General features: G+C 40.0%; 1 protein-coding gene across 1 annotated transcript in view; it reads left to right on the top strand.

Annotated features, from left to right (window-relative positions):
• WWTR1 (WW domain containing transcription regulator 1) overlaps window positions 1–17,871 on the top strand; it is a 184,621-nt gene that overhangs the window by 2,218 nt on the left and 164,532 nt on the right. The window contains exon 3 of the mRNA XM_005863498.2: window positions 7–125. Within this exon, the coding sequence (XP_005863560.1) occupies window positions 7–125 (119 nt within the window). The remainder of the gene's footprint in view (window positions 1–6; window positions 126–17,871) is intronic.

Here is a 17,871-nt window from a genome sequence, read left to right on the forward strand (position 1 = left end):
GCGATCAGCGCCGCGCAGCAGCACGCGCACCTCCGCCAGCAATCCTACGACGTGACTGACGAGTTGCCGCTCCCCCCGGGCTGGGAGATGACCTTCACGACCACTGGCCAGAGATACTTCCTCAAGTAAGTCAGCCTGGAGCGGGGGAAGGGGGAAGGGGGCAGAGAGTCACGATACCGAGGTGCGCGCGCAAGTGTGTGTGTGTGTGTGTGATGGTGTGTCTTTCCAGGGTTCTTTCCCAAATATTGTGAAGCTGGAAGTAAGGAGTGGATCCCTGGATATTGGAATTGTAAGGAAACAGAAGCAGAGACTCTGGTGATGTTCTTCCAGGGCATTCCAGGACATTCAGGACATGGAAACGCTTAGAGATAGGAGACATAAAAGTAGTTTTGGGAGGATTCTCATGAAACACTTAGGGACTTTGCCCTGAATATGGAGTATTGATACAAACTCCTGGGCACAAACCCTTACCCCATCCCTGTCCATTCTAAGTCAGATACCTGGTCCATTGAGATGTGACACCAAAAACATGTGAGAAAAGTTCTGAGACTGGAGGAGAAGAGGGACTCTCGGTGGTCTGCAGTCTCTCTATTCTGGGGAAAAGCTGGAAAAGTGAACACTGCCTGGTAGGCCATACCTCCCAGCTGGGTGATGTAATGAGCACACAGCACAGTGATGTAATTAGCAACTGCTGGTGAAGTAGTTGTGGTCTGGACAAATGCATTGTGTGGAAATTGGGTCAGGAGTTGTATTATGTCATACTTGGTAACCTAAAATACCATCGAATCAGGAGCCTACTTTGTCATTCTTCCCTTCACGTTGTTCCGGCTTTCTGATGTAATGAATTTTACATTAGATTCATGTTGGAGACTGTACAGGAAAATAGGTTCACAGATATAAAGAAAATTGTTCAATTGTGGTACCCTAAGATAATTATATTCCAGAGGAGAAACCAAGTTGGAACTTAAAAGGTAACCTGTGAGGTCTTGGAGGCTCAGGCTATCCATAGGCCCTAGATGGAAGTTGTGCAACTGGACCACTTGGTTCAGGAGTGTCTGCACCAGCCGGCTGTTCACAGCCACTGAGGGAAACTTCTCTTCGAAGAACTTGCCTTTAGAGTTTGTTTATTTAAAGTCCATGTTTCTTTAATGGTGCAGCCTTTGTTTGAAAGTTAAGACATTAGATTCTATTTTAAAAATATAATCAGTCCTTTCTTTGGCGTTAATATTTGATACTTTGATTGCTATCGGAGGGCCCTGATAAAGAATATACAGTAATGGACGAGGTTTATTATAACCAGCACTTTGGCTCACACTGGTGACCAAGGATTTCTTCCTCATCCCAAGCTGTTGGACATCTTGTGCAAGGAGGAGGAGTTCTTTATTTTATTTCTGGGGTTGGTGCAATGCTGGGAAGCACTTGTCTTGGAACAGACTTGATGGCCATTTTATCCCACCACTGGTCTTCTCCCTGTTTTTAAGTGACAGTGTGGACATGTACTCAGTCCTATGAGTTTTAAATGGCTGGTGGAATTCCAGTGTATGATGTAATAACATGACATTTTCTTAAATGTGATGATGTTGTGCTGAAGGATGACATTAGTTTCTATAGTTAATAAAGGTCCAAAATAACTAGCCTTTTGTATTAATGGTAAATGCAGTTTTGAATATTTTATTGTGAATTTTCTAGAAATGGACTTGGTAAGAAATAAAACCGAAAAAGACATAATAATTTACAGTAATTTGGGGGGATCATTTTTGGGCCCAAATGATTTTTAAACTGTTTATGAATATACACAGAAAAGTATATAAGAAATAAGAGCTGGGCTTACCCATTATCTGAGGAAAGATAGGAAAAAAACAACAACCCTCAAATAAAAGCAAAACAAAATAATTCCCTTTTATACACATTTTGAATGATTGGAATAGCTCAGAACTATCTTTGTGAAACATGGGTAATAGTGGAAGTTGGCCTGAGTTTAGAGAGAAAGTTGCCCTGATCCCTCTGCCCATCTCCCCAACTACAACCACTCCCCAACTCAAAGCAAAGTGCGTCTTCATTTTACTGGATCCTCAGTGAAAATAACAGCTGAAAAAATAAATAGGATAGCCTGAACTGATGTTATCCCTGGAAATTTTTTGGCCAAGTAGCTAAAGGAATTAAATTAAGTCATCATGACTATTGTCTTTTAAAAAATATATATTTTTATTGATTTGGGAGAGGGAGAGATATAGAAACATCAATGATGAGAGAGAATTATTGATCAGCTGCCTCCTGCACGCCCCACACTGGGGACTGAGCCCGAAACCGGGCATGTGCCCTGACCAGGAATCTTATTGATTTCAGAAAGGAAGGGGGAGGGAGAGAGAGATAGAAACATCAGTAAGAGAATCATTGATTGGCTGCCTCTGCACGTGCCCTGACCGGGAATCGAACAGTGACCTGGTTGAAGCTCTACCACTGAGCCAAGCCAGCAGGGCATGACTATTGTCTTTTGAGATTAGCAATCTGCCCAAAGTTCTCTGAAGTTCTTTTTTTTTTTAACTGAGGAAGAGAGAGGGAGAGAGATACATCCTGCAGTGGGAGATGTATCACTGGGGAACCTGCAATCGAGGTACATGTCCTTGACTGGGAATTGAACCTGAAAGCCTTCAGTCTGAGGGCTGGCGCTCTAATCACTGAGCAACTGGCCAGGGCTCTCTGAGTTTCTATCGGAACTTTAAGTTGGAGTAAGGTAAATGTAATATGTTACACTTTGTTGCACAACCTCAAAAGGCACTGTATTACGGTGGAATAAATAGAAGTGCGAAAAATGATGGCAACTGACCCTGGTTTAATTTTCATAAAATCTGCTCATTACTTTGCTCCAACATTTGTGAAACGGGGCTAGCAGTAGAATTCTAGGTCAGGGGGCTAGGGCTTCATAAATCAGAAATGAATAACTTTTTTTCTAAAAAAACTGAGTTCAGAAAAGGGTAATTATTTTACTTTGGGAAAGTCATGTGGTCATTTACTGGTGGACCCTGGATTGGACCTCTAATCTGTTGCCCTCTGTTTATTGAACACTTGTCCAGTTTCCCCACCCACCTTTATCCCCGCTCACTTCACCAACTGAACAATGAGCTTTATGGATGACAAAGCCTGGACATCTAAGATACTTTAAAGAGCTTTTTGTCATTTTTTCAGGGAAGGTTGTTCCTAGATATATGATGTAATCACTTTCTGGTAACCTCTTAAAGGGCACCTTTTCTAAGCATTCACCCCTTTCCTTTGCTGCTCAGGCATTCCTTTAGGGTAGCACAGTGGTCGGCAAACTCATTAGTCAACAGAGCCGAATACCAACAGTACAATGACTGAAATTTCTTTTGAGAGCCAAATTTTTTAAACTTAAACTATATAGGTAGGTACATTGTTATTAACTTAATTAGGGTACTCCTAAGGCTTAGGAAGAGCCACACTCAAGGGGCCAAAGAGCCGCATGTGGCTCGTGAGCCGCAGTTTGCCGACCATGGGGGTAGCATATAACCATAAAGGATCAAATGTTAAAACACATGGCCTCTGAAAATGACTGCATTGTTCCTGCTGTCCTCTAAAGATCATAAATCAGGCTGGATGTGTGTGTAGGTATTGGGCTCTTAGCAACCTGGCACATCACTGACTTTGAACATTGATCACATTAAAATAAAATAAAAATTTTCTGGTTATAAATGGAATATATGTTTATTGTACATAAACCAGAAAGTAAAGATATAAAGAATGATCTGGCTTCAATAGAACTTTCAAACCTTGCAGAAAATTTTTATTTGAATAATCTTATATAATAAAAGCCTAATATACTAAGTTTCCAGTCGTTCGTTTGTCTGCTCGACCGCTCGACCAGTCATGACGCACACTGACCACCAGAGGGCAGATGCTCTGACCTGTAGGGTAGCTTGCTGCTGGGGTCTGGCTGATCAGGACTGGGTGAGACTGGCGGGACACGCCCTGGAGCCCACCCATGGTCCCTCCCCAGCCCCGATCATGCACCTGTGGGGTCCCTTGGCCTGGCCTGTGGGGGGGGTCAAGCTGAAACTGGCTCTCTGACATCCCCTGAGGGGTCCCAGATTGCGAGAGAGCGCAGGCCAGGCCGAGGGAGCCCACCGGTACAGGAATCTGTGCACCGGGCCTCTAGTATTCTATAAGAAAAAATATTTTATCCCCACTCCTAAATATAATTCCAATTATAATATTTGCCTGACATTCCCAATTTTTAGTAATAATTTTCATGGTTTGCCTTTTTTGACATATGTGGTAGAAAATTATTTTTGTCAATGTGATTTATGCACTTGGCAACATATTCAATAGAACAGAAGGACTTTTGTTGAAAAACAATGGTTTCCTTTACCTCCTTAAACCTCACAAAGAAAACCATTTAATTTTTTAAATATTTCTGTATTTAATTCTTAAGTTATTACCTTCTTAACTTTATTTATTTATTTATTTTAATATATTTTTTTATTGATTTCAGAGAGGAAGTGAGAGGGAGATAGAGATAGAAACATCAATGATGAGAGAGAATCATTGATTGGCTGCCTCCTGCATGCCCCATACTGGGGATCAAGCCTGCAACCCCAGCATGTGCCCTTGACTGGAATCGAACCCGAGACTCTCCAGTCCGTAGGCCAACGCTCTATCCACTGAGCCAAACCAGCCAGGGCACCTTCTTAACTTTAATATGGGCTTACCACTATTTTATGACTTACCAATTTTAACTCCTGATATGAAAGTGAGAATGTAGCTCCTTAAGCTTATGCCTCTCTCAAATTTAACATTTATATTGTTTTTAGTTTGTTAGGACACCTTTGTCATTTTTTTGGTCAACTTTTGACAGTATTTCTTGACTTCCCATTTTGTAAGTAAAGGAGGTTTGGGTAGCTACCAGTTATAGTAATTGCTTTTTGTCATGATACTAACATTCCAAAGCCCTGAACCCATAACCAATAAAGGTTTTGTGCTTTGCCCCAAAGTTGACCTTTTTATTCATAAATTATTCTTAAAGTTGAAAATCTGTAGGAAACAATTACATTATTGCAATTCTATAAATATAATTCATTGCCTGTGTATTAAGATTAGATTTTAGACTTGCACATTGGGTCTGGGGTCAGAACTCCTGGGTTAATCAAAGGAGGATATATCTAGCACCAAAGTCAGATTCTTCCTTTTTTCTCTCATGTTTAAATTTGTGTCATCTTTATTTTTATTTATTTATTTAATATATTTTTTTATTGATTTCAGAGAGGAAGGGAGAGGGAGAGAGAGAGATAGAAACTCAACTAATGGGGATTGAGCAGGGAAGGACTCGAACGGTGACCTGGTTCAAGGTGACCTAGATGTTCAAATACTGAGCCACACTGGCCAGCCTGTGTCACCTTTTAGTTTCTTCATATTTGTACCTTGACTTTCTTAAACGTTTTTTTCTGGTATTTCTAATTGTCTTTTTATGTTTGTATATTATTTGCCTTTATTATGATCTCAAAATTGTCTAGACTCTTAGTGCCATCACTTCTATCAAGCCTTCTTTCCCTAAGCTTATGCCCAGATTCCTTTATCTTTCTGAGCCATTCTGGATTCTGATTTCTGTATAGGCCTATGACAGAGTTGTCATTTTGGGACTTCTTTGTACTTCTCTTCCTGGCTTGAAGTGCTGTTTCCCGTGTCTTCCTCTTTTGGGTTTATGCCTTCATTTTGCTGGAGCACTTGCTTGAGTAACTTCTTTTTTTTCTTTTTTTGTTAATCTTTACCCGAGGATATTTTTCCATTGATTTTTAAAGAGAGTGGAATGGAGGGGGAGAGACAGAGAGAAACATCAATGTGAGAGAGACACATGGATTGGTTGCCTCCTGCATGCGCCTTGACCAAGGTCAGGATGGTCATCCTGCAACTGAGGTACGTGCCCTTGACGAGAATTGAACTTGAGACCCTTCAGTTCACAGGCTGGTGCTCCATCCACTAAGCCAAACTGGCTAGGCTGAGGCTTTTTGTCATTCAGAAAATACTGCCTGCTGCCTCAGTTTCTTTGTCTGTAAAATGAGGAGAGTTGTACCTATTTTGTGACATTTTGGAAGATTAGATAACATTTGAAGTGGCTGGCACATAGTAGGCTTTCAGTACAACTTTCTTCTTTCCTCCCCTTGCCTTTCTCCCCACACACATACTTTGTCTACTTGGCCAAAATCGGATGGCAGTGGAATAAGCTGATTTTGACTCTGAATGACAATCCAGTTTTTAAAATTTAAAATAAGGACTAACAGTCACTTTTCCTGTTAAGGAACCTAAATAGGAATGCCCATTATGAGTGCCTTTTGCTTTGGCATCTTGGACAGAGAATTCCCAACCCCTTCTGAGGAGGGTGTACTTTTTATTTTTTGGAATCTGGTTTATAACTACTAGTTGGGCTAATTTTGTATGGGATGGAGGGAAGGAGGATGGGATGGAGAAATGGAGAGTTTAAGAGGGGAGGTAATTGACATTTGTTGATGATCTGCTTTATGTCAGACAAGGCAGGGAGCTGAATCGGTGCTTCCCAGAGACAGCACCAGAATCAGCCATGGAACACATTCCTGACACGTGTATCAAACCTTTTTTCCATAATCCTAGGTGCTTTCGTATATATTTTTTCTTTTAACCTCATAGTGACCCTGTGAACAGGTACCTATTATTATCTCATTTACTGTTGAGGAAATTGAGGCTCACTGAGGTTGAATAAATGGCCTAGGATCTCATAATAGATGAGTGGCAGAGATGGGATTAGAATTGTGATTCTAAAACCTGTGCTCCTGCCCTTATATTGTGTTGCCTCATGCCAATTACATGTCCATAATTAGGCCCTGCAATTAGGTATCCTTGGTGACAGATAACTCTAGTGGTGGATGAAGCATTAGAGTTTGCTTCTGAACTGAGTCTGGGTGATCGAATTTGGAACTCTTGGTGCTGGAGAGGGAGAGGTGATGAAATGAACAAACCAGACATGGATAGTATGCCTACAGTGGATTACCTTATTGATACCTGGATCTGGTACACTGCTGAGGACTTGTTGAGAGGGTTAATTAGATAATGTTGGTAAAGTGTATTCGAGGAGAAACAGAGCCAGGTTACTTCTTATTGCTTTTATGCCCGGCTAGCATGGCTCAGTGGTGGAGCGTCGACCTATGAACCAGGAGGTCATGGTTCGATTCCCTGTCAGGGCACATGCTCGGATTGCAGGCTTGATCCCCAGTGTGGGGTCTGCAGGAGGCAGCCAATCAATGATTCTCTCTCATCATTGATGTTTCTATCTCTATCTCCCTCTCCCTTCCTCTCTGAAATCAATAAAAAAAATATAGTTTTGTTATATTTATGTTTCTTTTTAAATTGTCAGGGGTGGGGTCATAAAAATTGCAAGAGAAAACGAAAAATCATTGGAGTGGTAGATTTGGGGTCTAGGGCCATCTTAGCCATAGCTCAGTAACTGAAGGCTGGAGCTTATGTAACCAAAGTGTTTTTCTTGTATTGGATTTATTTTCTTTAGAAATGAACTGACACAGTAATTGCTAAAATCTTAACCAAGAATTCTCCATAAAATTCATCTCAAGAAGTTGGCTTATGGCAAGTCTCAGGTCATATGGACTTCCTGCAGCTTATCCTTTATCTGTGTGCTCTCTTTCCTAGAGTTCTAGCTTTTATTTAACATTCCATCTAGGCATAGCAGACAGTAAGTAGGAAGGGAAAAGATGATGTTCACTCCTGTGTTGCTGTTAGATGAAGTGAGGTCTGGATATATATGCAATGCTTATTGCTGTGCCTGGCAGGTAAGCTCGGTCGAAAGTTTGTTACTGTTACATTCCCAATTGAGAAGGTCCTGCGATCTCCCAGGACCTTTCCTTTGTGGCGCCTAAAGAACCAATAGCTGTTTCAGCATTTACAAGGAAAAATCATTGAACTACTGCTGTGTCCCTGTGTTGCGGTGTGTCTTGGAGGGAGAAATGTGTGCCTGATTTCCGGACCTCAGGCAGCTGACAGTCTAGCTGGGGAGACCAGGATAACACAGAGAAAAGCAGGCTAACTAGCTGCCTTCCGACTTATGTGGTGTTTGAGCCTAGAGCAGCTGCTCTCCCTGTGCTGGAAACTCTTGTGAGGTGTGCCATGATAAGGCAGTCCTTTCTATTTTGGCTGCAGGTCTGAAATTGGCAGCCGAACTGAAAGTCTTTTCGTTTTTCTCATTGGCTCTGCTCCTTCTGGCCTCGGAAACTTGGCACAAGCTGTTACCTGTGCCTGGAACATTATTTCCCTGCTTTTTGCCTGGTTAACTCCTACGCTACCTTCAGGCATCAGCACAGATGCTGCCCGTGCAGGAGGTCCTTCCTGACTCAGCCTCTTTGCTGGTGCTGGTTTAGATGCTCCTGCTCTATGCTCCCAGAGCCCTCTGTGTCTCCCCAGCCATAGTATTACTGCTATATTACTATTTAATTATTTCTCTTTTTTTCTACTCTAACCTTCATGAGGGCAAGAATGATGTTTGCCTTGCTTTTCATTGTATAACCTGAGCACAGTGCCTGGCACATAGGTAGGTGCTAGATAATGAAGGAATCCTGTCCTATTTTCTTTTTTAAATATATTTTATTGATTTTTTACAGAGAGGAAGGGAGAGAGATAGAGAGTTAGAAACATCGATGAGAGAGAAACATTGATCAGCTGCCTCCTGCACATCTCCCACTGGGGATGTGCCCGCAACCCAGGTACATGCCCTTGACCGGAATCGAACCTGGGACCCTTCAGTCTGCAGGCCGAGGCTCCATCCACTGAGCCAAACCGGCTTCGGCCTGTCCTATTTTCTTTTAGCCATTTGCACTGCAAGCTGGCATCTCATAGGAATCTGCCATGTTCTGAAATGTAATTCCATCATGTCTATGTCCCTTGGAGTGAAGGCTTAGAAATGTATCTCCACATACTACATGCAGTGGACAGGGTGATGGGTGAAGGGTGGTTGGGTGTGAAGAGATGTCTCTGTAAAGGTGGTTGGACATAAATGGAACCTTGAAAAATGGAAAGAATGTGGTAGGTGGACAAAGAGGTGTTCCAGGAAAGAGGGGATAGGAAGAGAAATGTAAAGGCAGAAATGCTAAGGATGTATTTTCAGTTAGTTTTGCTTTTATTTTTCTGTTTTTTTTAGTTTGTTTTGCTTTTAAATATATTTTCATTGATTTCAGAGAGAAAGGGAGAGGGAGAGCGGGATAGAAACATCAATGATGAGAGAGAATCATGGATCGGTTACCTACTGGGGATTAAACCTGCAACCCGGGCATGTGCCCTGACTGGAGTCGAATGGTGACTTCCTGGTTCATAGGTTGATGCTTAACCACTGAGTCACACAGGCTGTGCAAGGGTGTTGTTTTGAGGCCAGAAGAACATGGCCTGACTTGGTTGGTAGGTGACTGTGCATTCCATTGAGGTTCTAGAACCTCAGTGTGTTCTGGGAAAAGAACGAAAGGACTAGGAGAGGTGGGGTTCAATTCCATATCCTCAGGTGAGGATGAACAGCAACAACAAAAAACTAGCCTGGCTGCTGTGGCTCAGTGGTTGAATGTTGATTTATGAACCAGGAGGTCACTATTCAATTCCTGGTCAGGGCACATGCCTGGGTTGTGGGTTTGGTCCTCAACGGAGACTGTGCAGGAGGCAGCCGATCAACGAGTCTCTCTCATCATTGATGTTTCTCTTTCTCTTCCTCTCCCTTCTCCTCTGAAATCAATAAAAAACCCTCAAACTGATCCCCTATTGATGGACATCTAGACTGTTTTTGACTCTCTCTCTCTCTCTCTCTCTCTCTCTTTTTTTAAATAAGAGAACATTTACTTGTAAAATAAGTGGGCTTAGGAAACAAGTTATAGAGGTAAAGGAAGGGCCCTAGAAGTGAGGGGAAGAAGGGAGGAGAGAAGGCAAAGGAAAAGGTAAAGGCTCCGGAATGGTCCTGAGGGAGAGCCCTGACTTTCTCTTTTTAAGTATAAAAATAGTATATGCTCAAACACTACTGGAGGGAGGAAAATGGAAAATAAATTCTTCTGATGTTCCCTGGATTCCTATTTAGAGAGGACCATTCATTGTTAACACTTTATCCAGAGCTATTCTTTGCACAAAGAGTAGTTCTCTGGCTCTTGTCTAATTATCTCTCTAGCTTATCTGTTACTCAATTTATCAGTCACCTATTGTTGTACTTGTTAGTCAATACATCTACCCTTCTTATACAAGGGTGACACATGGTCTGGCAAATGCACTGGCCAGTTGGATGAATGCCCAACCAATCAGAACTATTGGTGTACCAGTGTGAAGTAGCTAATGATGTATCTCAGTGCTACTCAAAGTGTGGTCCATGGACTGACTGACATCAGTGTGTGAATGTAACTGGTTCAAGACAAGCTAGATACAGAAGTTGGGGGTGTTTAGGAACTTTTATAGTAAAATGACATTGTTGTGACACTTAAGCACATGATCAGTGGGACTGTCTTGTGGAACAGGGTAGTTTGGGTATGTCAAACTTTTTTTTGTTTGTTACTCTTCACCCGAGGATATTTTTCCATTGATTTTTAGAGAGAGTGGAAAGGAGGGGGAGAGACAGAGAGAAACATCAATGAGAGAGCACACACGTCAAGTGGTTGCCTCCAGCTCGTGCCCCACCGGGGCCAGGGATGGAGCTGCAACCAAGGTATGTGCCCTTGACTGGAATTGAACCCAGGACCCTTCAGTCAGCAGGCTAATGCTCTATCCACTGAGATAAACCAGCTAGGGCAGGTATGTCAAACTTTTGTGCTGAGTCGAATATGGCCCAAGCTACGTGCAAGCCGTCCCCAATAGGACCACGTCCTGGTCTTGACAGATTGAAAATAAAAATCACTGGTCCTTTACCACAGTTTGAGACTCACTGATCCATCTGTTTCTCTTAGTTCTATTTATCTATTTATTCCATTCATCCATCCATTTACCTACCTATCATTTTATTTTTCCATTCATCCTTATAACTATCTTTTATGTATAAACCAATCAATTAATTATATCTCTTAGCTTAACAAGGATCAATCCATGTCAGATGTTGAGTAGTGAGTCTCAATATGGAAACATATTTTACAGCACAAAGGTTATATATGATCTGTTTTCCAGTACGTAATATGTTTTATGTTTTTGTGGCCCCTGTGTAACTCATTGTTTTAGAAATATGCTTTGACACATTTCAATTCTGAATACTGAAGACATGTAAATTCTGTTCTTTTTGTGTGAATAATATACCTGCAAGTTTGCTAGCTACAGACTCGGTAATTAATTAAAGAATTGTGACTAGAGAAAAACAAACATGCTGGATTGTTTATTAAAAAAATAATTCCTTCCAGGCCAGTGTGGTTCAGTGGTTGAGCATTGACCTATGAACCAGGAAGTCATCGTTCGATTCCCGGTCAGGGCACCTGCCGGGTTGCTGGCTAGATCCCCAGTATGGGGGGTGCAGGAGGCAGCCAATCAATGATTGTCTCTCATCATTGATGTTTTTATCTCTCGCTCCCTTTCTCTCTGAAATCAATAAAAATATATTTAAAAACAAACAAAAACAGAACTGAAGGATATAAAGTGAAAACTACTTTACCCAGTAGTTTTATTATTTATTTATTTATTTATTTAAAATATATTTTATTGATTTTTTACAGAGAGGAAGGGAGAAGGATAGAGAGTTAGAAACATTGGTGAGAGAAACATCGATCAGCTGCCTCCTGCACACCCCCTACTGGGGATGTGCCTGAAACCAAGGTACATGCCCTTGACTGGAATCGAACCTGGGACCCTTCAGTCGGCAAGCCGATGCTCTATCCACTGACCCAAACTTGTCAGGGCTACCCAGTAGTTTTAGTCAGGTGTAACCACTGTTCACAGTTGCTTGTGTGTCTTCCTGGGATTTATTAGGCCACACACAATTTCACTTTTAATGGCATCAGCTAGTGGTTTTGGTATTGTAGGCATGTTAGTGTAAGAAGTGCTCTTTGTTTCTGGTTGACCCTCACACAACCTCAGGACTGCATAGAGAATAGGTATGGATTAAACTATGTAGACCTAGATGTGATGACTGATGGGGAGCTCTTGTGGTGGAAAGCTTTGTTTGGGTAACTATAGTTCAGAGACTGGCTCTTGGCTTTGTGGTTCAAGAAGTAGATGTCCTTGGTGCTCCGGAACTGATCAGATTTTCAAGCAGTCTGTGGGCTGCACTGAGATGAAGTGGGATATAAATTTTAACTGCAGTTTCAGAATTCACAAGCAGTGACTTGAATATTCACCACTCTGGAATGAAGTCCTCATAAGAGTGGTTTAATTGCTGGGAAGTTGCTTTGTGGTGCTGGAAAAGGGAAGATGATAGATCATTTAAGGGATATTAAGGAAGTAAATTTGACAGTATTTGGTAATGGATTAGGTAAGGGCAGTGAGAAAAGATGGGAAAAGGAAGATTTGCAGGCTGTGCAATGGCATGAATGAAGGTGCCTCTGATTGTGACAAGCAGTACTGAAAGGTTTAGACAAGGTTGAGAAACTTTTTAACATGTTGAGTTTGAGGTGACATTAAGATATTCAAGGGATACATCTATATCTATATCTATATCTATATCTATATCTATATCTATATCTATATCTATATCTATATATCTATATCTATATCTATATTCACACACTCACACATATATAATAGTTAACTAATCCATATCCAGATAACTAAACTATATTTAACTATATGGTTACAGATAGGGTGAGAAAAAAACGAAGGAAGTCCGATAGACCCTGTAAAAGAAACAGCCAGAAATATAGGAGGAAATCAGAAAGTAGTGCATGAAATCCAGGGGAACTCAAAGGGGAGGAGTGGTTGATTCTGTGGGTGGTTTTTCAGAGGTCAAAGACGGTGAGAACTGAAAAATGTCCAGAGAAGTTTCTCCACTGAGGCCACTTTCTTTCCCAGGTCAGGGCAAGGGCCTAGGGTTCTAATTTATAGAATCTAGTTTTTGAAGAGGGAAAAAGGAAGAAAATAAGCTTCTTAATTAGATAAGGTATGTCCTCCAATTCCCACATACTTTATGTTGTTCCTGCTGAGTATCCAATGGTATATGGAAGACCTCCACATTTGTTCACTATATTTAAACATCCTGTTAAAATGAGATCTGAAATCAGATTTTTATAACTAACTAAGATAAGTTATAAGACTTGGTAAAAATATTACTCTTAATTGACATGATAATCACTTGCTGTGAGGAATTCCAGTTTCCAGTCCTGACTGTGGTAATACCCTTGTCACAGTGCGTGGCACACTGGGCTGTTATTGCTGGGACCAGTCATACTTAATTACAGCCATAAACACAGCAGATTCTGTTTGGGGGTATCAATTAAAGATTTATATTTTGGAATATTGTGTAACTAGTTTCAAATAAACTTTTATCTTTTCTATCTTTATTTCTCCATTTGCTGGAACTGATTTTAGTATCTGGCAAAGGGGATTCTGAAATTAACGCAGGTAAATGCCCAGGTCATAGTACTTTCACAGTTTAGGTAAGTAAACTAAACACATTTGATTACATCAGACTGGTTTCAGTTTGAATTTTGTAATTAGAGTTGGCAGTTAAAAAGGCCATTCTGTTGCATTTTGCTAATATGGGAGCACCTAGTGGCTTTGTTACTAGTTTGGAATTTGCATAAATGTGAGTTTAGTAGGAGGGATTAAGAATCATAAAAGAAGCAGTAAATTTCAGTGTGGCTTAGAAAATTACTTATGTTTTCTGAAGATGCAATCTAGTGCAATAGTCTACACTTTTATGGGTCTTTGTGTTATGTACTGTGTGAAATATAAGTCTTGTATATAGAATGTTTGGCAAGTGTGGATTCTTATATAATTATACCATCCAACATATATTTGGCTATTCATGCATTTTAACATAAAATTGAACCATACATTTATATTATAGAAAAACCTGAAGGAAGGAAAGACAGGAATAGAGGAGAAAGGATCATTACTTAAAGGTTAAGCTGCATCCAAGTGTATTTTTAAAATATCTCTTTTTCTTAGGTTTAAAAAAAAAGTTTAGTTATCTATGGTCTGAAAAAAGTTACACTTGAATTTACCAATCTTGCATTTCTGTAAGTATGGAGATGGCAAGGGCTGTGCCCTGGCTTTGGAAAGCGGAGTTCTCAAGCGCATGTCTGAGTACTGTAACCCATGTGGTACACAGTGCGGCCATTGTTCTTTCAATTTTTCTGTTGCTTACCTGTTAACAACTACTGAGCAGTCTGTGATTATTAACAAAGATTGGTATTTAACAGTAGGAGCAGAATGTAGGGCCATTATGGAAAATTTGGAATGTCAACATTAAAGAAATGATTTTAAAGGTTAGATCTAGAATTGTTGAAGCTTTTGCCTAAAACTTTGGCAGATGAGTAGAGCAGGGGATAGACCAGCACAGCTTTTTAAAATTATTAGCTAAGGTGAAGTGAGTCAAGTTATGCCACCGAGCTTTTCGTTTAACCTAATAATTGGCCAGCCCTAGTTAATTGATTGAAAACCATTAAAGGACTCGGATTTCCCAGTTGCACATGATTTTGGAATGTTCAACTTGCCTCCTGTGTGAATAAAAGGGCCCACGGTCTGACTAATTAAAGTGCATCGCCCATACTCCCCTGAAAGCCAAGTGTCAGCAACAAGTTAAGTTTTGAGAGTTCTTGGAAGGTCCTTTTGAGGCCTGGTAAACATCTTGGTGACTGGTATGTATCTATTTGGAGTCTAGTTTTGAGAGCTGCTGAAAAAGAGTATTTTAAACTTCCAAATGAGCATGGAAGTGTAAACCAATACCATAGAGTTGCTTGAGTTGAAGTGAAAGATCATATTTACTGACATGTATTATAAATGGGTTTTTAAAACAATGTCTGTTTTGTACAGTAAAAGTAAAGTATGCCAAGAGTTAAATAAAAAAGTTGTGTTATGGAACAAGAGAAAAGGATACTATGAAATAAATAATATCTAATACCATTAAAGTATAAGGTTTCTTTCCAAACTGTAAATATGAACTTCTAAATGAATGTTTTAAAAATCTGATTTTACTTTGATGTGCTCAGTGACTTGATATATAAAGTGATTATGGTTCTAAATATGCCCAGAACTAGACTACTTCAATAAATAATACATCTGTAGAGCATGTAAAAGATAAATAAACCTCAAATGACATTTTGTTTTGTGGTAGCATGTAAATTGTTTTTTGTTATAATAGGTCAAAAGTAGTTCATTGGCAACAAGCAAAATGTTTTTCTATCCGTCAGTTTTTTAGACTAGGATGACATTTGATATAAACTATACTGGTTCTAATCTTTGTCCACACACAAAATCATTGGTTTATGAAAATCAATGAGGGAATATAGGCAGAGGGGTAAGCTATAGAAACATTTAATATAGAACATTTGAGCATGGGGATCTGATTAGTTCAGGTTGTTTTGCTCTTGCTCTGAATGGATTTTGAACATAAGGAGAAATTGCATGGAATTAAAAATTGCTGTTTTAAAGACATTTGAGAGAGTGGCCTTTAGAGATCGCTGCTAGAACTTTTGAAATGGGCTGACATGAAAGCAGAGAGAATGTAACCAGGTCTCTTTAAGTGCCAGTGTCTGGTGGCTCTTCACAGCAGCCTGAAGGTAAAGTGTTTGACTTCATTCTGACTTGCCGGCTACGTGGAGATGCCCAGATCTCCATTTGAGCTGGTGCTCCGTGTTTTTGCTCTCAAGCCTGATGGTAGACGGGCTGGCTTAGACTTGCTTCCTGCCTGCTTTGAGTGAGTTTACAAATCTGTTTGTTTCACCCACATTCATCCGGCTGGGCCTTACCCATAATTCCTGCATTTTGATTATGGGGGTTATTACAGGACAAGAGCTGCTTTGTAAAAGAGCATGCTTAATACTCTGGGGTCTAGCGTGACTAGGGGATATAAATTGTATGGAAGCAATTAAACTTGAAGGAAATGTCATGTGGGTTGAATTTAAACATGCAGACTTATGGCATTGATTTTTATTTTTTAAAACTTATACAGGGAAGGGTGGAGAGAGGAAAATAAAGGAAGGGAGAAGAGAAATAGGCCAAAACAGTGAGGGAAGCATGCATAGAGACAAGAGAAAATGAGTAATTTTTATCATTTGGTTAAAAATCCAAAGTCCAGAGCCAGTATTATGCTAATGCCTTTGCCCTTCATATGAACTCTTTAATAGTACAAATATCAAGGAATTATACTTTACTTGGGGGCTTGTGCCGATGTCCAGTAGGTCACCTTCATCTCAAGGTGTATGTGTATGTAACAGTGGAGTGATTTTCTGGGCTATGTTAATAAACATGCCTGAAGGCAGCCCATAGTGATTTTGCTGTTCTCTCCAGCTTTGTATTTTATGTTCATGGCCTCTGCATATTTCATACAGAGTGACTTGTCTTTGGACTTCTGATTAAGAGTATGTGCATTTCTCTCACTGGCCTGGAATATCCTCCATCTCCCTGTTTGGTCAGTTAAGACTCAGCAAACCCCATCTCCCTATTGGACCAACCAGCTGGAAGGGATCTCCTCCTCATCCAGATCCCCATAGTAGTGAGATATGCACAGGTAATTTGGCAATTAATCTGTTCTCTTGTCCATTAAAATGTATAAGGCTTGTTCAGTGAGTGGCTTTATTCGTTCCCTCCACATCAACTCTCAGAATATGAATTCCCACACAGAATAGGAGTTCAATTAATATTTGCTGAAAGAAATATAAATGGTTTTTAATTTCTCCATTACTTAAATCATCTGGTGCTTCTTTTCTGTGCAATAAGCCAATAGGTATTTTTTGAGCACATGCTGTGTGTTGGCTATTGGTACCGTTCTTAGCATAGTGGGTACACATAAAATATATTACACTTTGGAATATATTTTATTATTTGTATTTAATTATTAGTCTAGCTATAAATTCTAAGAAATTACTTACTCAAACAGAACAATGATGATCCAAGAGAGGAAAAGTTGCTGGTGATAATCCAGTATATTCTTTTGTTCCCAGATTATTTCCACATTCCACTCCATGCTGGAAAAACTGCCTCCCTCTCTGTCCTCCTCTGCCCCCCTCCCCACTTTCAAATTATCCTAAGATTGCAACCTTTCTAAGCGGAGCTGGAGAGGTAGTAGACTGTTTAGGTTTCAAAGGATTTTTCAGGATGTGAAGTAAATAAGGGGACTTTGAGATATCAACAACACTGTAATTAAGCGGATTAACTGTAGCAATAGTGAATAGAGAGATGTCAGAGGACCTAGTTAGTAGTAAGTCTTTAAACACAGCCTCAAGTTCATTCACAGTGGTATCACCATCATCCACAAACTTAAAAGGAAGTTTAACAAGATAAACCAGGAGAAATGATTCTCCTGGGAATATCACATTCTAAATCATATATTCAGTATTAATATCTTTATAATAAAATTTAGCTTTAGCTCTCTTATTCTTTACATGTCCCTTAAGATCACACAGAACCAAGATTTAATATTATCATTCAGATCTCTGAAGACTGGAAAATGAGCTTCCTTCTGACCAGAATAAAGGGAAGAATTTATTTATTTTTATTTTTATTTTTTTAATTAAATCTTTATTCATGTCCCTTATCACACAGAACCAAGATTTAATATTATCATTCAGATCTCTGAAGACTGGAAAATGAGCTTCCTTCTGACCAGAATAAAGAAGGGAATTTATTTATTTTTATTTTTATTTTTTTAATTAAATCTTTATTGTTCAGGTTACATTTGTTCCTCTTTTTTCCCCCCCATAACTCCCCTCCTCCCCGTTCCCC

This window comes from Myotis brandtii, unplaced genomic scaffold (assembly GCF_000412655.1).
Source record: "Myotis brandtii unplaced genomic scaffold, ASM41265v1 scaffold179, whole genome shotgun sequence".
NCBI classification, from domain to species: Eukaryota; Metazoa; Chordata; class Mammalia; order Chiroptera; family Vespertilionidae; genus Myotis; species Myotis brandtii.